We start from the raw sequence: 21931 nt of genomic DNA, 5'->3' as shown, positions 1-21931 counted from the left end.
ATTCCACAATTTTGAGCCATCTCCTATTTTCTTTTTTGTAACCACAACAAAGAAGGACATTACTATTATACACAACAACAACAAAAAACAATCTTCCTGAACACTCTTTTTTAAAAGAACGTCTAATTTTCAGTTGAGGCTGGGCCGTTCTTATTTTTGGGACAAACGATGTTCTTAAATTTTAGCGCATAAAGAATATAATACCCAATGAATAATTAAGAAGAGAATTAGACTAAATGATCAATAGCAGTAATAAGGTTGTTACTATGAAAACAATTTGATTCTGCTTTTTAGAACGCATCAGGACTATAAAGAAAAAAGCATGCTATATGCTAGCATGTTATAAAAATTTGGTGAAATCTCAGGCTGGACGTTCTTATAAAAAAAAGTTTCTTATAAAGAAAAGAGTGTACTACCCGTACTATACTAGCGTCGCAGTACAGGGAACGAATCTTTAATGAGCACTTCCGTTACGAACTTGGAATGCCAAGATTCCTTTACAAGACAGAAGTCAAACATTGCGTCACATCACGCCACTGATTTGACCATCTCTTGGCTATCGCGGAAATGGCAAGAGGTTAAGCGATAATCAACCAAGTCTATTCTCCCCTAGCTAGCGCCGTCTGCTGTCCCCTTAATCACCAACGACAACACTTCTTACAAGCATGACGGCATTTCATCGACTACTTGCTCTCAATGCCGCTGTGCTGTTTATTCTACCACTTGCTGGTAAGCCAATTTATCAGCACAAACACAGTCTAATCTATTAGATCTATGTAGCTCGCTTTTCCGCGCAGAGTAACCTAACCCCTTCGAGATTCGCATTCTCTTGACTTGGGCCGGTACTCCAAGGGTACTATTGTATTTTGTGCGATAGTCCGTATTTTGAGGTAGTGAGATACTCAGGCTGGTGGTTGTTTCATTTGTTATGCCATACAGATAATCAACCAGAGTGAAGTTAGTTCCTTATTCGCAGTTCCTTTTTCGTCTGTTTCCTTATTCGATCAGTTCCTTATTCAAATCCGGGGGGGTACTTACATGATACCTTTTAATTCGAGTTGAAACAGTATTTAGGCATAACAGTTTATTCAGAACAAGTCCAAGAGCATTTTCCGTCGGGTAAATTTGGATGCTTTAACGTGCTCGCTGCTAAGCGGAGCTGTGAACATGAGACTCTATCTGCTACAAAAGGTCAAATTACGCTATGCGTGCAATCGCTTTCACAAATGAATCTAGCAAAAGAGAGGAAATCTACCTCTCATCTGATAAATGTATTTATATCTTGGGCTTTCTTTCCAAACGCATTAATATATTTAGAGGAAAAATATTCACGCTTTACGTGACTACGTACGCGTGTAGAAGGAATTTGACCTTGCTAACAAAACCACAATTTGACAGATAGTGCTTGTTGTCAATTAACACCTTGGCTACTAGATATGGCTCTGACAAAACAAATAGATTAGTGCAGTGACACGAATAGGCAACTGCTCCTTATTCAAGTTAGTTTTCGCGAATAAGGAAATGGAATCTCCCAACGTCCGATTTCGTTTTACGACTTTATCCGAATAAGGAATAGACTATGAAGAGGGTTGTCAGTGTTTGCTCATCATTTCTCAATAAAGGAAAGGAAATATCATAACGCCCGATTTCGCTTTAACGACTCCTTTCGAAAGAGTTCTCGAAAAAGGAAATGGTATTTCATAACTCCCTATCTCGTTTTAACTACTTATCCGAATAAGGAATAGACTAAAAAGAGGGTTTTTTTATGTTTTCTAAACATTTCTCGAATAAATAAATGGAATCTCCCAACTTCCGATTTTGTTTTACGACTTATCCGAATAAGGAATAGACTAAAGAGAGGGTTCTTTAGTACTTTCTAAACATTTCTCGAAAAAGGAAATGGTATTTCATAACGCCTGATTACGTTTTAACTACTTATCCGAATAAGGAATAGACTAAAAAGAGGGTCGTTAGTGTTTTTTAAACATTTCTCGAAAAAGGAAATGGTATTTCATAATGCCTGATTTCGTTTTAACTACTTATCCGAATAAGGAATAGACTAAAAAGAGGGTCGTTAGTGTTTTTTAAACATTTCTCGAAAAAGGAAATGGTATTTCATAACGCCTGATTTCGTTTTACCTACTTATCCGAATAAGGAATAGACTAAAAAGAGGGTCGTTTGTGTTTTTTTAATGCGTTTGGAAAGAAAGCAGCGAGCACGTTAAAGCATCGAAATTTACCCGACGATAATGCTGTTGGACTTGTTCTGAATAAACTGTTATGCCTAAATACTGTTTCAACTCGAATTAAAAGGTATCATGTAAGTACCCCCCCGGATTTAAATAAGGAACTGAGCGAATAAGGAAACAGACGAAAAAGGAACTGCGAATAAGGAACTAACTTCACTCCGGTAGATAATCACCCGCCCCTTACCCGCGACTAATGGTAATGTTCAAATAGTTTGCAAGAGAACAGGTAAAAAGTATCCCGACAATGCGTTGGCTGTGACTAAAATCTGAAAATGTGCCTCGTAAAGAAATAGCACCTATGCCATCACACAAATAAACAAATCCGGACTGAAACTAGAACAGAGGCGCTGGCATCGCTTGGGTTTTCGGGGGTCATTCCCTTGAGTTTCCCGTTACAAGCAACCTTGAGATTCTATTGGCGTAGAGCTGACGGTCAACCGTCAGGGTCAGGAGCTCCGATGGAGTCACGGAGCATGTCACGAAACGACTAAACAGGGATTTGTTAGCAAGAGTTGATAAATCTAAATCAAATTGAGCAAAATGTCGATGGTTGATTTTAAATGAATCTATAATAGAAAACTCTCGATTTTCAACTCCTGGAGCTGGAGGAATCAGCGACTTTCCATAGAGCCCGAGACTTCCATGGCACAGGACATCAGTCAGTCGGTCTAGTATATAATGTTCTGTCTCGTCTTTGCGCCTACATATATCGTATTCAATTTGTACACTACATACAAGTATAACTCCCAAGACTAGGCAAGTGGCTAAGGGTTAAAGCAGGGCGCGCATCAACCCCCCGCCACCACCCACCCTCACACACATTATTCTCTTCGTCCGCCTATCTTTTTCTTGACTTTGTCAACGAATAAAATGCGGTGCGATAATATAGATCTGTGACCCCTTCCCCCATCCTCCCCCTCCCCTCAGGAAATAAAACACTACTGATATACTATAACAGTTGATGTAATCAAGTGGTTTTCATCTCTTCTGACGCAGTGAGTATGCAGTGGCCTGCCGGCAAGTACGGCCTGCCAAAGGCTTTGTCCGGGTGTCCGGCTACGACCGGCTTAACGTGGCAGACAGGGTGGCGTTACCAGGATACGGAAGACTTCTACGGCAAGAACGCGCACTCCGCGAGCTTTCACCTAGACGCGTCCGTCAGCGCAAGTAACCTAAAACGGCACTTCTGTATGAAAACGGACACGAAGAACGATAACGCAAGGCCAAGCTGGCCCAAAGGTGAGTAGTAACGCAACACCGCGTGATAAGTAACGTAATACTACGTTATGAAATAATGCGCAGTACTGCGTGACGATAGGCAAAGCTAAGGCTTGGATCCTTAGCTAAAACAGTTGAAATTTTGAAAGTTGCCTTAAAGTGGGTTAACATTGCCTTAAATGCACCATTTTTGGTCAAAACATCAAACTTGGCAATGTTAGCTGATTGGTAATATTTTATTTTGAGTGATGACGTCATCCAGCCGATCACGTGATACGCTATGAAAAAGAAAACATCGCTTGTTTTTATGTTACTTTGAAACACGTCTGCACACTGATGTCTTAACCGGCAAGAAAAGTTTAGCCCACCGGTCACAAATCAACATTATTATTCGCAGCAGGTCACGTGACTTAAAAAATATTTAATATCTTGTTAACGGCAAGAAAATTCCGGATGCTAAAACGCTATCATATGACAAACATAAAGTCAACACTTATTTAGTAAACACCTTTGTCCAAGCTGTTTTCCCCACCGGCGGAAAAGCTAAAAACTATTTTGTCACGTGATCTATTATGCGACGTCATCACCAGCAAGAAAACATTACGAAAATGTTAAGGCCGTCAACTTTAATCTTCTTGCCAAAAAGAATGAATTTAAGGCGATGTTAACAAAGTTTAAGGCAAAAAGTTATATTGGATGCTAAGAGAAAACTACCCAGGCCTTATTATCCCATTGACTCCTGGCTATTTTTGAGCTGAATTTACAAAAAACAGACTGAAAACAGATACCTCCCCCCCTATTCTGAGTTAAATACAGCCCGTCAAAGTCAAACACAGCTGCACCCAGTCAGCGGTATCCAAGCTTTCCAACAGTGCTTTGCGGTCCCCACTTTTAATCTCTCGTCGTTGTGCTGAAGCGAGCACAAGTTGATGGTTGCTTGTATTTTTCATCAAAAATACAGCTATGAGCATATTAGGAGAGTGTCCCAGGACATCATGAAGTCTTTTGGGGCATAATTGAGTGCTTTGCTTATGGATATTTGCAAGCAAAGGTGGATTCATGATGATTTTTTCTTGTTTGGCTTTGCCTGGATGAGAAAATAATTTTCTAATGAATCACCACAGCTCTCCTAAATGCTGTCTTTTCTGAAACCAAATTGATTCCAAAATTGTTTACACTGCTATTCTGGGTCTGTATGACCTGGAATTGATTTGTTTGGCTTCGGGGTGAAAAGACTTATAAAAAAACCATCTGACTTTGGGGAGAGGAGTGTTGACTGGCCCTCCCCTCGTGCATTTTTCCCTGGATCTCCCAGAATGCTTTTAAATCCGTAAAGGCATCTTCGTGGTTTTACAAGCCTTCAAGGAGTGGACATTGTGTTTTGAGGCCATGGAAATGAACCTGGAGGATCAGAATAAAGGTATCTATTTGTGTCTTGAGCTGTGTTTGCTGATCTCTCTCCATTGTGTTGTATTTTGAGCGTTTTATTGAGAGGGGTGATTCTGCTTTTCTTTCCTTGTTCGATTTGAAATTTGTCAAAGAACCTGTGCTATTATTTGGCTTAAGAGTAGTTGCCAACACCTTGGTTGGATGCATATCTTCAATACCATTTATCCCTTAGACTGATGCCTGAGTATCTTCATCTTGTTGTGTTTAGTTTGCATTTATGAATTTTTTGGGTTGTGGGTACTTCCCAAAGCCGGTACAGGCCGGTTGAGAGGTCAATGTGTTATACTTGAACTCAAAGTTGAGATGCAAATGAAATTTATATCTGATGAGTAACGCAACATAAATTTTGTATCCTATCGGTTAGTTTTTTTGTTGTTATCAATTGCTTTCGTTCTCCGTAATCCAACTGTTGTTGCAGTAAGCTGAATAAACTATTATCATAATTACAAACAACCCTAACAACTACCTGCGCTATATACCTTGTGACGCAACTGATGTCTAACGTTACCCTGGCACTCAGTCACGCATTTGATATCTAACGTTACTATCGAATGATCAAACGTTATCCTGGCAATGTTGTCACGCAACTGATGTCTAACCTTACCCTTGTAATAAATTCACGTGACTGATATGTAACGTTATTATCGCAATGTTGTCACGCAACTAATATCTTACGTTACTCTTGACACGTGTCACGCCAAAATCATCGCCATAATTCTATCAGGTCAATACTGCATTTACAAGAAGGGGAGTTGTCCGAGTGGCTTCAGCTCTGGTTGGATCAGATGGGATGACGAAGATGTAAGGAACAGTAACAATTACCAAGGCACGCTCCCTGATGGAACATACGACAGAAACACCCTCATCTATTTTTGCTGTCGTAGCGACGGGAGCAAGACGATTCCCATACCACTCCCCACGGAAACGCCTTTCTTTCTATTGGCTCAAGGCTCTGCAAGCTGTCAACAGGTAAGCAAAGCGTGACATTCTCTTTGCGTTACTGTGTAATGCGTAACATCAGCGACCGTTGAGGGTAACTATTAAATTAAATTTTGAGTATTTTTAGCGCAAATTGACTTGGTGAGATTATCAAATGCGCTTCAGTGACTGAGTTCTCAGTGTGTTCGTACAAGCTGCTTCACACAGCTTAAACATCATGTGTGTGCCTTACTGCACACCCAGCGGTCCTTTCACGTCCCGCAATACTTAATGAAGAGAAAACGTCATAAGGAAGGGGTGTACGTATGGTTAAAACTTACTGAGACTATTGTCATTTTTCAGGTACAGTACGCTGTAGCGGTTACGGAATGGTTACGTTTCGATACGGAAGATGTAAATAACGGGGACGGATATGGCGGTAGCTACCCTTATGGCGCCGGCATTAACGACCACACAATGCACTACTGCTACTACAAAAGTAAGCCGGGTTCTTACTATAAAACTAAGGCCAGTTCACACTATACAAGTAATACCTTGTTCACACTAAAACTGCCTGGTTTCCACTATCCAAGAAATACCTGGTTCACACAATACATTTAATGCCTTGTCCACACTACAAAAGTTGTCTGATTCACACTACACAAGAATAAGGAAGTAAGACTGGTTCACATTTTAAAAGTGAGTTCTTGTTTACACGACTAGTAATGTTATAAGACCGGTGCACACTTTACGAGAAAGACTGTTTCACACTAAAACAAGGTGAGTTCATGTTTACACTATACAGGTAAGGCTGGCTCACACCTCTATTATGGCCTTATTTACGAAATGCATGCTGATATATAGCATGCTTTTCTTGTTCTTCCAGGCTGCGCCTACATAATTAACGGCTCTAGCAACGGCACCCTCGCTTCACCAAATTTCCCCAAGCCTTACCCCAACGGGCAGATTTGTTCTTGGTCAATCACCATAGCAACCGGATCCAAGATATCTTTGAACTTCACTACATTCCTGCTCCAAAGCGGGAGTGACGTAGATAGTGTCCAGGTATTTGATGGAAGTGACGTTAAAGCTCCTTCACTTGGCGTGTTCTCAGGAGTGCATAGTCCACCATCACAGGGATTGCTATCATCTGGAAATCAAATATTTGTTTTGTTTAAATCTGATTCGTCCAACAGCGACAAAGGATTTGAAGCTTGGTTCAAAGTCTGGGTACCACCGACTAGAGGTAGGTGCGGAACCTGGGGTAGAATTTCCTAGATTAGGGAAGGGGAGAACATACTTTTTGTGCGCCATTTTGACTTTATGGTCAAATACTCTTAAAGTGCCCTAGTCAGTCACCCACTTGTTATTATTTTCATTTAATATTGGAAGCTATATAATGTGCTAAACTATCAAAATAACTATCTAAAAACAAAGTTTAGTACTTTGAAAATATTGCATTGGATACCCCAAATCAGCCGATGGAAATTGATAATACTTCGCTTTTGGTACTTTGATAAGATGACAAAATGGCGGCTGACAGAGACTGTTTGAGCCCGAAAGCTACAAACACGCTTAAAAGTTGGTAAACTATAAAAAGAACGAGCTCTCGCGTTGAGCAGAGTCAGATTCCATTGGGCTGTATTTAGAGAATTCGGAGATTCGAAGTTAAATAACCTGACCCTTTTTAATTTAAAATACTTTGCCACGCGACAGTCAAGCACCTAAACTTAATCCGTTCAGCGACATGAATACCAATGTCTTCAAATCCTTCAGTTTACAGAATCCGCCGGACTTGCACGAGAGATCACGTGACTTTTAAGTGGGAAAATAACGTTTAAACGCCAAAAAATATTTTAAGAAAGTAAGCCCTTTCTGACTGATTCATAAGCGCTAAGTGGATTTTTATCGTTGTTATTTTGCCGCCAAAAGCGGCGCGCGCGCAAAGTAAGTGGATTTTTATCGTTGTTATTTTGCCGCCAAAAGCGGTGCGCGCGCAAAGTAAGTGGATTTTTATCGTTGTTATTTTGCCGCCAAAAGCGGTGCGCGCGCAAATTTGTCACCCAAAATGTCTCGTGATTTCTAATTGCAGGCCCCCTATTCTTGTCTTCTAGTAACGCATTTCTATTCGTTGATAAATCAGCAACATTAGCGGTACATCAGTAATTACAAACAGTAAAGAAAACAGCAATATACAACATTTGAGACAAAATGAAGGCAACGGTCAGGAGGAGGCGGGTACGTTACGACAACAATAAGAAACACAGGAACAACAACAACAACAACAACAATAGTCTCAGCATACGACATCAACAACAACAAAAACAACAAATAGAAAACCAGGAACGAAAAACAAAGCCGGCTTTACAAAGGCGACGACAGCACATCACAATGTGCCGGTAACAATAACACGGTACTAAAATATAAGCATGAGTAGCGGCTACAACAACTGCAGCAACAAATAACATATTGCAGTACATAACTAGTAAGGGACGGACCATTAGAAAAGTGAAGGGGGGAGGAGGTTTCATTCGTGCATGTTTTTTTTTTTTTCTAGTCTCCAAGACGTGCGTTTTTTATCGTTGTATCCATTTTTTCTGTCTGGTTTGGGCTATATGCATTTTTTTCCAGACTTTTTATCGTGTGCCCATCCCCCTTCACTTTTCTAATGGTCCATCCCTAATGTCATTTGGTTGCTTTGATAGCCCCGACAAGTTCTACCGTGACATCGAAACCGACGTCCCTGAGCACTAGGAAGGATGACGTTACCAGTACCGTCACCACAAACGTGACAACTGTCACGCCACCAAACGCGACGCGATCCACCCGACCGTACACTGAAGTAACGCAGCCAAATGTCAGTACGACAAAGGGAGTAACGCAATCCACCAGTACCGGGACAGAAATCACGCAATCGACAATTGAAATCACTAAAAAAACAACAGAGGTTGTGACGAGCATCACCCCTACTGGAAGTGAAGAGGTGATTAACGGAAGTGCGCTTGCTTACCGGAAGTCTTCTTCCCGGGGAGTGAACACAGTAACCATCATTGTCCCAACTATCTTCATTGTCATCATCATCATCGTGCTGGTACTGTTCTTTGTTTATCGGCGAAGGTGAATACATATTTCTTATTGACTCATTATTGACTTATTGACTCTTATTTCTTAATTGCATGGAAACATATTGACCCATATTGAATTTTATAATCGTTTTTTAGCCCAAGAGCGAATCCATACTCGATGAAATTACTCGAAGGCAATTCACCGTTTATTAAAAGACCTAAATTGCGTCGACTCATCTCCAACCACTTTGGATGGGATTTAAAGAGATTTAAAACAACTCTCAGGGTATAACTACGTTATTTACTCGCTGTGAACAAGTTTACCGGCCATCGATAGTTCACTCTGTCGCCCTTTTTTGATAAAATCAGTAGACTTCATATATTTTCATAGTCTCTTGATTCATTACCCTGTGAACCAGTCTGTCTTGTCGCGTCTGTAGTCCGTAATAACAATATACGCAGTAGGCTCTCGTGGGGTCAGGTTTCCCTCTAGGTTAGCATTCCTCGCTCGTTGTGACGCCTGCTTAAAAACGCCTGCGAGGGAGGCTTAGGTCGGGTAGACGCTCGGAGATATGGAGAAACGCTTTTTTGCGCCTACGGCACTCAAGCATTGTCGCGCCTTATTTTGGGAATTTCGCCAATGGAGAGACGGCTAGCAGTCTACTGATTCATCCAAATAAATAATTAATATCGTTTGCTTTACCATTTGCAGACGAAAGAACAACAACAAGACCGACAAAAAGCACTTAGTCTTTTTTAACGGGTGAGTCTCAACTACCCATAATGCATTGAAATGAAAAAATTGCGACATGATATGGCGTACTCAAGCGTGTTCTTGGAGGGGGCGGGGGAGGATCGTCAACCGCCACTTTTCCTATGACTGCGCATCCCCTCAGCAAATACTGGTTATGCGCTTTGTAGCTAAGCTAAGGGACCGACCGACAATACGGAACATGATGTATCTGGACGATAAATGGCACCCAAAAAAAGACGATTTTTGCTTTAATTGGTAACGCCCCCCCCCCCCCCACCCCGCTAGATTTCGGGTACGGCCGCCTGATGAAGAAGAGTGTCTATAGTAACAAGATAGTGATGAATAACCCAGACAGTAACAGTTATTTTAGCCCGAGATTTTTCTTTTCTTATAGAGACCCGAGTGCATCTAACGTGGATATCTCCATTGACAATCCTCTTTATGACGTGTAAGTAATAAATACCCGGTTTCACGCGAGCGCACAAGCAACTATATTTTTCTGCTATTCACTGTGTACTGACATCTGGTGTACTGACATCTGTTGCTAAGGAAAATTGAATCTAGCATAAAAGCCTTTTAGAAAGTCTTTAGGGTCTGATAATTGCCAAGTTGACCACCACAGGTGTGCTGACTATTATGTGACGTTACCCCGTGACGTCATAATGTGACGTCATAGATACAGATAAAAGCAAATATTTCAAGTAAAATTGCTCGAAAACAAATACTGAATACGTTTTATGAATCTTGAGGGATGGGTGCATTAAGCCAAGCATGCGTTTTAGAAATGATTGAGTAATTGTTTTGTAAAGGTCCTGAAATTCAGATTATTTGATATAATTTTGGTTTCTGTTAGATTAACGCTAAATCCATGCTTGGCTATATGAAGGAGCATTTAATAAAAAGGAATACAGAAAAAATGTTGCGTTTTGAAGTAACTTGGCGACAAAAAAGCTTTTTTTTTTAGAAAACTCAGAACCGGAAGTGAAACAAAGCCCGCGCGTGCTCATTCGGCCTGCTCAGACACACTGATATCTCACATGATGAAATTTAAATGAAGTTTAAAAACAAAATCCAATAGTGTTCCGTGGTATTTACACTTCAAAGGAACGATATCCGTCATGTCATGATAAAAAATTGAAAAAGTATTTTAAAATTCTGATACAGCGCGCGCTACTTTGAAATAAAATTTTCAGTGCGTGCGCAAGCGTTCGGTGTTTTCAGCGCGTGCAGGTAGTGAAAATTGAAAACTTTGGCTTCAAAAAGGTTGGCTTCACTAAATCTTCGCTGAACCTTCGTTTTTACAAAATATTGGAAATATCCTCACCCGAAAAGGATGAGATCAACTTAAAGTAAATTTTTGGGAACTTGAAACGCATATTTTTATTTCTTTTACTTCAGTAAAGCTTGAAATTACGAATTCTGTGTTATGTATACGCGCGCTCAACGCCACCAGCGTAGCAACGTCGTTACTGAGCAACACTAATGTCAGTACACCCTTAAGTTCACTATAACGCTTACTCTTGCGCGAGTACGTGATGTAGGGGTTGGGGGGGGGGGGGGGGGGCTCTGCGTGCCTCTCCTCCCGATAAGTGAGCTACGATAAGTGAGGTACGATAAGTGAGGTACGATAAGAAAGGTACGATTTCGCCGAGTTTATATTTTGGATTAAGAAATTCAAAAGAAAAAAACGACAACAACGTTGATTTGGTTTCTTAGAACAATATTCCGGCATATATATTTCTTTAAATTTCTCATTTATATCTAACTGTCGACATAGACCACATAGTCCGACGCACACCAGCAGACAGAGGCTGCCCGGTCGTTTACCTCCTTCCCCTCTCTTTAAATGTACGACAATAAACCGAAAGGTTCCTATGCTTTGCCAGTTTAAAAGCGTTCTTCCTACTGAGGGGTGGGAATAATGCTTGCTTGATTTATTTATCTATATTTAATTCTGCACAGGGGAGGAACTGCAAAAGCTGAGACAAAAACAGCAACAACCCCCCCACAGGAAAGGTAATTTAGTGAGACTGGCACGTGACAGATAGACACGTGACACAGATTTTAAAAAAACATGGTACCCGGCATCTAAAGCCACGATCATGAGAGTCCCAGCTCTTATTCTTGGTTTGCATGTGAAGTCACGCTCATTAGCATAACCACCCGGCGGCCATGTTGGAGATCTAAACACATATTGGATTTTTGTTAGACCTCCATCCACAGGAAAACCGGTCAAATTAGCTAATTTGCATACGATAAGGTCACGTGTTTGCAAACCAAGAATGGCTGTTGGATCGTGCAATATCACAAACGCTCAGCCCTCACCGACTCTCATTCACTATGGACATCTTTGACAACAATGGTTAATGAGCATTCCAAACATTCAGTCAGTTGATTGGAGTTATTTCGGACAGCAGTTCACAAAAGTGAAAATTAGAGGTAATTTCCAGGCGCGTACCCAGGATTGGCTGAGGGGGAGGGGGGGGGGGGGGGGGTGCGAGGTCGTTGGTATCATAAGGAAAAAGCATAGTACTTTAAGATTCCTTAAAAAGAAATGACCTACTCCCCCTCTGAACGCGCCTGATTTTCGATTCGGAGATGAATTGTATACTCTAATTATTCATTTCTCAAATGCGTGAGCAGGATTTTCATCTCCGTTTGATCGAGCCTGAACTAACAATTGCGATATTTTATTCGCAGTGATCCTAACCATGGCAACCCATTCTCAGAATGTGATAACCCGCTGTACGATTCTAGCTATGGACCCCCTGTGGAGAACTCATTCCCTAATAAGGGTATGTCACCAACAATGCACCTTGAAATGAATGATGACGTCATGGCATACCAGAATGAGCTGTATAAGACGCGCATGCCCTGTGGTAGCCAATCAAATGAAAGGTAAGATAATCTGCATTTAAAGGGATGCGTCAAGTGAGTTTTCTGTGGGCCACGGTTTACCCAACAATCCAGTATATTGGAGGAGAGTTGGAAGAAAACCTGAAAAGTCACACTTTAATATTTTGTAGTTAATATAGTATAATTATATTTTATATATTCCCAAGGGAAAACCAAACTCGATGACCCAAAGTGCAACTGATGAAATATCCCTGTGATGCTAAAATAATAGGTTTATACTTGCAAAAAAGGATGCTTTATTTTACGCACGCAAATCATAATTCTTTAAAAAAGGATGTTTGACAAAGTATTCCTGCATTATATTTGTATTTTAAAAGCACTGATAATCTCGGCAAAAGTATACAATCCTCTTAACAGTGGCCTTTTTATTTTACCAGCAATGCTTGAGGGATGAGAAGGTTGTGTCGCTCCAAGAAGCCGTAAAACAATGGCAACAGGATGACCTTTCACAGCATCAGTCTCCATTCTGCCTGCATTTTACATTGTACTTTATAAACAAGCTGTATAAATTTCATTATTTATTCTATTATAAATGATTGTCAAAAATATGCAAGCACTACTTTCAGCCTTTGTTACTTGTGTGGTTTTAAATGAGTTGTAAAGCCCGGCGCACACGGTGAGGAAAATTCCACGCGACGCGTGCTCATTGCTCACTTTGCTTTTAGGGGTTATGGCAAGTGTGGAATGATAAAAGAAAGCAAATAATGAATAAAACAGTATTTTCAATCACGCCAATCGATATTATTTAATAGTTACCCGTGAAAATAGTTGTATAATGTCGCCGTAGGTAAATTTATGATTTTAACTGGTTACAAAACACCTAACAGAGGCGTAGCCAGGGGGGGGACCAAGGGGGCCACTATACAATAAATGTATAAGACATTATCTAAAACACAGGAGAAATTGCGTTGAAAGAGCCTTTTGGGCCCCCTCCTGTTAAAAATCCTGGCTACGCCGCTGCCTAAGCAAACATCGTTTAAACATCTAAAAATTTCTACAATTTTTTTCGTGGTGATTTTTTTTGTGTGATTTGTGCATGCTCACTGCATGCAATTATTTTGGTGTGCGGAAGGTCGTAGTTGTTAACGAATGTATTCGACAATATCCTCCATTCGGCGTAAAAGACTTGTGTTGCCGTATTTCTTTAGACACCTCGACACACCTGGATGTGCAGACATGTTATTCCGGCACTCATCACAGGTAATGAGGACATGACGAGCACGATCATAACCATCGAGTCTATTGGAATAATAACATCTCCCTCCAACCGATCCATGTTTCTCAAATTCTTTTTGATCAAGTCGATACATACCCATCATGTCGATAATCCGAGGTAGGACGTAACGGACCCAATCCTCCAGTTTCTCCATTCTCTTTACCAACGGATTCGCTATTATCATTATCTCCTTAGCTTTAGGCAAATTCTTTATGTCTGTCAAACTCATCTCGTTGAATGCTTTGGAAACCTGGCTTTCTATTTCTTCGTGACGCTCAGAGTGATACGTAAGAAGGAGATGTATAATCAAGCTGATGTTATCTACACCCATCTCTAATCCTTTCAGGTAATCGAAGCAGGAGTTAGTGACAGCTTTAATCTGGTATTCCGCGGCCAAAGCGCTGAGATGTTCGACGTTGTCCACTTAAATAAGAACACACGAAAAAATGAAATGGCCTAACAGAAAAAAAAACTTAATGGTGACGTTCTTTATTATAAGCAGGTGTGGAAAAAGCCCAATGAAACTCTAAAATGCGAAGACGAAAACTTACTCGTAATTGAGCTGTTATTTGAAGTGGGATAAATGTGATTCATCAGATCAAGGACCTGATTGAACTTCTTTCCTGGCAGTTGGATCGGTTTGCTGTCCTTTACGTGCTCAAACATCGCCTTGAAAACTGGAGACGCCATTTTGAGTATGAACTTATGGACGTGAAACTCCTGCTCTTCAACCACAAGTATGACGTCACTTTCATCCCAAGGCTCAGAGAATGGGTGCTGAACCTTTAGCTTTACGTCATCTGAATGAAGGAGAGTGAGGATATTAGCAAAAACAACAAAAACACTAACAACCAAAACAACAACAACAAAGTCAAAGGAAATGCTGCTGAGACTTCTGGTCCTTCTTATTATCTGAGAGGGGAATAATGCTAGTCACAGCGATAGCAACATCTCAAATATCGAGTAACAATACATAACATAGTTGCAAAGCCCTAGGGGTGATGTATGGCCCTGAATGACTAAGGCATTAAAATACTCTAACCAGCCCCCTCTCCCGTCCCTAACGGCTTGCAGCTAGGGAAAGGTCCACGGACGTTTGTTACAACGTTCAACGTGCAACGTCCCATTCTGCTGACTGACATCATGGGATAGAATATTTTTCTATGTACTGATGCCCCCCTCCCTCTTTTGAGAAATTCTGGATCTGTCCTGATATCCAAGTATTTCTAATGTGGAATTGTTAACGTTAGGGAGTGTTCATTAAATACACCGAGGGGGGGAGGGAAGATATTGTGGGATGGGGGGGGGGGGGCTGTTCTTTTCAGCTTTAATATTCTACTGATATGATCTAGTTTTTAGCACAAATATAGATTAAATATTAAGCCAAATGATCAATGTATGCATTTTTAAAATACTTTTTGTCTTTATAAACCTGTTAACCGTAATATATATACTTTCAGCTTTCACTATATAACAGTTGGATCTACCTATACAGTTGATGATCAGTAAACAGGAACAAATGGATATAAACTTTTAAACAGCATGCAAATCAACAAAACGATTATACTTGCAGTGTTTTATACTATGGACATTATCCCTTTTTATACAGAAACATATTGTCTTAACAAAAGCAAATACAAACGTATGCTCCTTCTCAGGCGTCCTAAGGGGCGGACCATGTGACTTTTGAGGGGCAAAAAAATCCCTGCAACCCAGCCCTGTACCATTTACACGATTTTACATGCAAAAAATTAAGACGCTACCCGATGGGAGCGTTGCGTGACCAACACAAAGAACGGCTGTGCGGCTGTGTATATAAAGGCCAAAACCGAAAGTTCGTGAAAAATAGATGTCAGACTATGATATAATGATGAACTTAACTGGCTCATCAACTTCGCAGTATTCATTTAAAGACTTTTTTGTTTATTGAGGCCAATAAGGGGGCGGGGCTCTGAAAATTTTGGGGTTCTCAAAAGGGAGGCACCGAAAGAATGTGAACAATGAAAGAGGGCTCTGAAATTTTAAGGTGTTTGAGTAAAAATCTTTCCTCACCCCCCCCCCCCCCCCCCCCCTCAGTGTATTTAATGAACACTTCCTTAGTGTTTTAAACAAGCTCAAGTGCAAAACCTCATAAAAAGCTAATTAATCATCGTCCTTGCATAAATAACCAGGTGGAGGCTTTTAAGCATTAGATATCCTCACCCATATATTAGTGCCCGTACTTGCATGTCTGGTTCAGTATGAGCTTTCAAAGGTCGATCAAATGGTCCAACATTCCCGTGATATTTTCCATCTATCCTTTGTCCTTTGTGAACTACCTTCCCCCTCCTACTAGCCATGGGCCTTGTCTGGCCAGATAGGAATTAACCCATTGACTCCTGGCTATTTTTGAGCTGAATTTACAAAAAACAAACTTAAAACAGAAACCCCCCTATTCTGAGTTTTATACAGCCCGTCAAAGTCAAACACAGCTGCACCTAGTCAGCGGTATCCAAGCTTTTCAACAGTGCTTTGCGGTCCCCACTTTTAATCCCTCGTCGTTGTGCTGAAGCGAGCACAAGTTGATGGTTGCTTGTATTTTTCATCAAAAATACAGCTATGAGCATATTAAGAGAGTGTCTCAGGACATCATGAAGTCTATTGGGGCATAATTGAGTGCTTTGCTTATGGATATTTGCAAGCAAAGGTGGATTCATGATTTTTTCTTGTTTGTGTAGTGTTTGTCGGTATAGGATTGCCGAGAAACAAGACGATTCTTCTAAGAACTCTGAATTTTTAATAGACCGAAGCCATATTGAACCGAACACAAGTGCTGGGTAGCCAAGCAATACTTATAATGAAATAACACAGGGAGCCCAATACTACAGTTTGGCTTTGTCTGGATAAGTAAATAATTTTCTGATGAATCACCACAGCTCTCCTAAATATTCTGGGTCTGTATGACCTGGAATTAATTTGTTTGGCTTCGGGGTGAAAAGACTTATAAAAAACCATCTGACTTTGGGGAGAGGTGTTGACTGGCCCTCCCCTCGTGAATTTTTCCCTGGATCTCCCAGAATGCTTTGCAATCCGTAAAGGCATCTAAGTGGTTTTACAAGCTTTCAAGGAGTGGACATTGTGTTTTGAGGCCATGGAAATGAACCTGGAGGATCAGAATAAAGGTATCTATTTGTGTCTTGAGCTGTGTTTGCTGATCTCTCTCCCTTGTGTGGTATTTTGAGCGTTGAGAGGGGTGATTCTGCTTTTCTTTCCTTCTTCGATTTGAAATTTTTCAAAGAACCTGTGCTATTATTTGGCTTAAGAGTAGTTGCCAAAACCTTAATTGGTTGGATGCATATCTTCAAGACCATTTATCCCTTAGACTGATGCCTGAGTATCTTCATCTTGTTGTGTTTATTTTGCATTTACGAATTTTTTGGGTTGTTGGTACTTCTCAAAGCCGGTACAGGCCGGTTGAGGGGTCAATGTGTTAAAGAACATCTTAGATTGCATACCAATGCCCCTGTAGCAATACAGATCAGGACATATATCATGGAAAATACAGATCTTACCAGAGCCTTGTCCAGTAGTGTTCACACTGCTATCTGCCATTCTCTACAATTTGCTGACGATATCAAGTATCTGTGGATCCAGAAAGCATGGTAAGGGAGTAAGGGGGTGAAGACACCCAAAGCCCCCTTGGACACAAAGTTGTACACAACTTCTAATTCTAGTTTCTCATAGATGCAGTGTTTCCATTCAGCTACACTGATCTAGTACTTACTTGAAGGCCTATTTTGGCTATACCATTGGGCAAGGAAGACCAGTATGTCCCCTCAAATATTGAAGAAAAACCGAGGTGTGAAGTCCCATTGTGGACTCTTTGTGTAGGGGTATTCTGGAGTTACTCAGTTTAGTCCCTAGGCCCATACCCGGGGGGTGCGAATACCCCTTCCACAACGGCCGAAAGTCCACTTTCGGTTTTCAATAGACATGCTATTTGTAGACAAAACTATAAAGCATAAGCTAGATCACTCTGCGTATGTCATTAATTCATAGGTCAGACTTTATTTGTAGCCAAATCCGACAATAAACTTCCCGTGGAGATACTGCAAAGGCATTAAAAAATTCCTTTTTGTTCTTTCGGGGGTTGTTAGATTTTTATCAGAAAACTCCCTCCCCCCCCCCCACTCCCTTAGAAAAATTAGATACACTTTTTCGGATTTCGCACCCCCCAAGAAAAATCCTGGGTACAGGCATGGTCCCAAACCCACAATGTTGTTGGTATCTTGCTAGCAGAGTTTTTTCCTGTTTGTTGTTCACTTATCCGTGTCGCGTTTTTGTTTGTTGTGAAAGAACAGAGACGCGACACGGATACAGTACCGCTCACGAACATAGGGACACTGTTCGCGAAACTTTCGCGAACAACGTTCGCGAAATTCGCGAACATATAGACTGTTCGCGAACACGCTGTTCGCGAACAGATGCAAAATAAACGGTTTGACGAACGGTAACGTGTGATCCAGGGCTTAATAACAGCTGGAACAGCGAAAAGCCATTTATTTGACAAAGACTTGTATTAGACATAATATAAGTTTTGGAATGAATGCCGATCGCTTGATATTCCTTGAAGATTTTCGAATGTGTGTTAACTGCTAGCGAATACTTTTAAACAGCGGGAAGCCATTTATTTGACAAAGCAAAGACTTGTACTAAACACGGGAGAATTAGTTTGAGGAGGGAATGCCGATCGCTTGATATTCTTCGAAGATTGTCGAATGTGTGTTAACTGCTAGCGAATACTTTGAAAAGCGTGAAGCCATTTATTTGACAAAGCAAAGACTTGTACTAAACACGGGAGAATTAGTTTGAGGAGGGAATGCCGATCGCTTGATTTTCTTCGAAGATTTTCGAAATGTGTCCGAAAACTGCTAGCGTAGACTTAATAACAGCGGGAAGCCATTATTTGACAAAGACATGCAATAAACACAGGAGAATTAGTTTGAGGAAGGAACGCCGATCGATCGCTTGATATTATTCGAAGATTTTCGAAATGTTTGAAAACTGCTAGCGAAGACTTAATAACAGCGGGAAGCCATTTATTTGACAAAGACATGTAATAAACACATGAGAATTAGTTTGAGGAGGGAATGCCGATCTCTTGATATTCTTCGAAGATTGTCGAATGTGTGTTAACTGCTAGCGAATACTTTGAAAAGCGGGAAGCCATTATTTGACAAAGCAAAGACTTGTACTAAACACGGGAGAATTAGTTTGAGGAGGGAATGCCGATCGCTTGATTTTCTTCGAAGATTTTCGAAATGTGTTAAAACTGCTAGCGTAGACTTAATAACAGCGGGAAGCCATTATTTGACAAAGACATGCAATAAACACAGGATAATTAGTTTGAGGAAGGAACGCCGATCGATCGCTTGATATTATCCGAAGATTTTCGAAATGTGTGAAAACTGCTAGCGAAGACTTAATAACAGCGGGAAGCCATTTATTTGACAAAGACATGTAATAAACACATGAGAATTCGTTTGAGAAAGGAATGCCGATCGCTTGATATTCTTCGAAGATTTTCGAATGTGTGAAAACTGCTAGCGAAGACTTTTGAACAGCGGGAAGCCATTATTTGACAAAGCAAAGACTTGTACTAAACACGGGAGAATTAGTTTGAGGAGGGAATGCCGATCGCTTGATATTATTCGAAGATTTTCGATTGTGTGAAAACTGCTAGCCAATCCTTTTAAACACTGGGAAGCCATTTATTTGACAAAAACTTGTATTAGACACGGGAGAATTAGTTTGAGGAAGGAATGCCGATCGCTTGATATTCTTCGAAGATTTTCGAATGTGTGAAAACTGTGAGTAGTAGTCGTTTGTGTTCGAAAACATGAGTCAGCGACAACATGCTCTACTATAAATGTCTTCTTTTCGGGTTTTGTAGAATATCAAGCGATCGGCATTCCTTCTCCCGTGTTTATTACAAGTATTTGTCAAATAGAATTTCAAAATTCTTCGCTAGCAGTTTTCACACATTCGAAAATCTTCGGAGGATATCAAGCGATCAGCATTCCTTCTCCCGTGTTTATTACAAGTATTTGTCAAATAGAACTTCAAAATTCTTCGCTAGCAGTTTTCACACATTCGAAAATCTTCGAAGGATATCAAGCGATCGGCATTCCTTCTCCCGTTTTTATTACAAGTATTTGTCAAATAGAATTTCAAAATTCTTCGCTAGCAGTTTTCACACATTCGAAAATCTTCGAAGGATATCAAGCGATCGGCATTCCTTCTCCCGTGTTTAGTACAAGTCTTTGCTTTGTCAAATAAATGGATTCCCGTGGTTCAAAATTCTTCGCTAGCAGTTTTCGCACATTCGAAATTCATCGAAGAATATCAAGCGATCGGCATTACTTCCCCAAACAAATTCTCCCGTGTCTAATACAAGTTTTTGTCAAATAAATGGCTTCCCAGTGTTCAAAAGGATTGGCTAGCAGTTTTCACACAATCGAAAATCTTCGAATAATATCAAGCGATCGGCATTCCCTCCTCAAACTAAAGAGATGGCTTTCCGATGTTCAAAATTCTTCGCTAGCAGTTTTCACACATTCGAAAATCTTCGAAGGATATCAAGCGATCGGCATTCCTTCTCCCGTGTTTATTACAAGTATTTGTCAAATAGAATTTCAAAATTCTTCGCTAGCAGTTTTCACACATTCGGAAATCTTCGAAGGATATCAAGCGATCGGCATTCCTTCTCCCGTGTTTATTAAAAGTATTTGTCAAATAGAATTTTAAAATTCTTCGCTGTAAATGAACTGCTAGAAACAAACAGGAGAAAAACTCTGCTAGCAAGGTACACGCAGTGATCAACAATAAGTCGCTTCAGTCTACACGGATTTTCAGCTGAAAAAAGCGTATAATATATCCTGGATTGATGTGAAAGCTTGCGTATATCGGCAATAGATTGAATAAGACGCAGAAAAGACTCACCTTTTTACGAACAATATGAATATAGCTCTGGGGATCGGGTTTTAGTCCAGAAGGAAGCACAACGATGCACGCCAGTTCCGGGAAATCGAATCGATTACTTTACATTACACTCTGGAGTGGACTGGACTGCGGACTGGACTGCGTACCGCGAACAGACGTCAAGTATAAGCTAGACTTTTGTTAGCATAAATTGAGTGATCACAGGAGAAGTTCTAATAGTACCTGACGGACTAGACTCTTTAGAATTGCCATATTAGAGCTAAATTGGCACGGGTATTAGTTTAATGCTTTATTACTATCTCACTTTGAATGGAAAGTTTTCGTAGTCCACATAGTCACAAATGCAATGATGTGGACTTTAAAAGCACACTAGCATACACACATTGGCATCAGTCGGGCCAAGACGGGACGCTAGCACAGTCTATTACCCGTGCAGTTCGGCAACCATGAACCGCTGTTTCGTCTTTATTAGGACTCGTCAGCATGGCATTTTATGTTTTTCTCTACCAAGTACATAAAGTAAGCATGATATAGAAAAGGATAATGACGTCACTTTGTCACGTGATTACATACTCAAAGCTACTCATTTGTAATGTCTATGATAAATTTTCAAAAACTACAGATAATAACCTTTCCAAAAAGGTATGATAGCCTTTGTCACCTTTCTTGGTACCAAAAAGCTAAGTTTGGGGTCTTGGCCCATGGGCTAAAAGCTCTTTACTTCCGCGTTCTTGTTTGCGAACCGTTTTGTATATGCGCAATGGAGCTAAAGAATCTAGTTTATTTTCGAGGTAGGAATAATGCCTCTCTAAATAAAGATAAAAAACGGTTGTGTTTTTAGCTATAATTAATCTATCTATGCAATGAAACTACGGCAAGTATTCGAATTCATTTTCAGATTTGATTTTCCGCGCGCTCGAAGGTTCCGAAATTGTCAAGAAAAAAGATTTCTCCTCTACGATGATATTTTTGGAGATAGGCTTATTACTGTATACTTTTAATGTGTTTTTCTTGTGAGACACGGAGGTCTGAAGGTCAATAGTCCTTTTTGTACCGGGAAATGAATTATTTTTGTGCTTCTGTGAAATCTTGAAATGGCGCCTTTGCGAGTGTGATCCTCTCGCTTACAAAAACGCGTGAATTAGAACTTTCCTATCCGGTAGAA

At 40.5% G+C, this 21931-nt stretch overlaps 2 protein-coding genes across 3 annotated transcripts; one reads left to right on the top strand and one right to left on the bottom strand.

Annotated features, from left to right (window-relative positions):
* The first annotated feature begins 473 nt into the window (after positions 1-473).
* On the top strand, positions 474-13299 carry LOC5510145. Of its 2 annotated transcripts, XM_032379203.2 has the most exons (11): positions 474-729; positions 3246-3488; positions 5641-5885; positions 6198-6333; positions 6721-7080; positions 8540-8951; positions 9612-9662; positions 10048-10101; positions 11616-11669; positions 12354-12551; positions 12947-13299. In XM_032379203.2, the coding sequence occupies exons 1-11, from the start codon at positions 666-668 to the stop codon at positions 12954-12956; spliced, it is 1827 nt and encodes a 608-aa protein (XP_032235094.2). In that variant the 5' UTR covers positions 474-665; the 3' UTR covers positions 12957-13299. The 2 variants fall into 2 exon arrangements, with proteins under 2 accessions (XP_032235094.2, XP_032235096.2); XM_032379205.2 differs by lacking the exons at positions 474-729; positions 3246-3488 and adding an exon at positions 4835-4887.
* LOC5510143 (kelch-like protein 10) lies at positions 12786-20921 on the bottom strand. Its single transcript, XM_032379206.2, has 4 exons — positions 20767-20921; positions 17337-17406; positions 14337-14585; positions 12786-14208 (listed from the first exon to the last, which is right to left on the bottom strand). The coding sequence occupies exons 2-4, from the start codon at positions 17374-17376 to the stop codon at positions 13652-13654; spliced, it is 846 nt and encodes a 281-aa protein (XP_032235097.2). The 5' UTR covers positions 17377-17406; positions 20767-20921; the 3' UTR covers positions 12786-13651.
* Positions 20922-21931: the final 1010 nt, after the last annotated feature.

This window comes from Nematostella vectensis, chromosome 12 (genome assembly GCF_932526225.1).
Source record: "Nematostella vectensis chromosome 12, jaNemVect1.1, whole genome shotgun sequence".
NCBI lineage: Eukaryota > Metazoa > Cnidaria > Anthozoa > Actiniaria > Edwardsiidae > Nematostella > Nematostella vectensis.
The sequence above is the reverse complement of the archived record's forward strand: the minus strand, read 5'-3'. Positions and strand labels throughout refer to the sequence as shown.

Coding starts and splice junctions, on each gene's coding strand:
- LOC5510145 (XM_032379203.2), top strand. CDS start 666: ATGACGGCATTTCATCGACTACTTGCTCTCAATGCCGCTGTGCTGTTT. Junction 3,489..5,640: donor AAGGCCAAGCTGGCCCAAAG/GTGAGTAGTAAC, acceptor TAATTCTATCAG/GTCAATACTGCATTTACAAG. Junction 5,886..6,197: donor GCTCTGCAAGCTGTCAACAG/GTAAGCAAAGCG, acceptor GTCATTTTTCAG/GTACAGTACGCTGTAGCGGT.
- LOC5510143 (XM_032379206.2), bottom strand. CDS start 17,376: ATGGCAGATAGCAGTGTGAACACTACTGGACAAGGCTCTG. Junction 14,586..17,336: donor CACTACTGGACAAGGCTCTG/GTAAGATCTGTA, acceptor TCCTTCATTCAG/ATGACGTAAAGCTAAAGGTT. Junction 14,209..14,336: donor AAATAACAGCTCAATTACGA/GTAAGTTTTCGT, acceptor TTCTTATTTAAG/TGGACAACGTCGAACATCTC.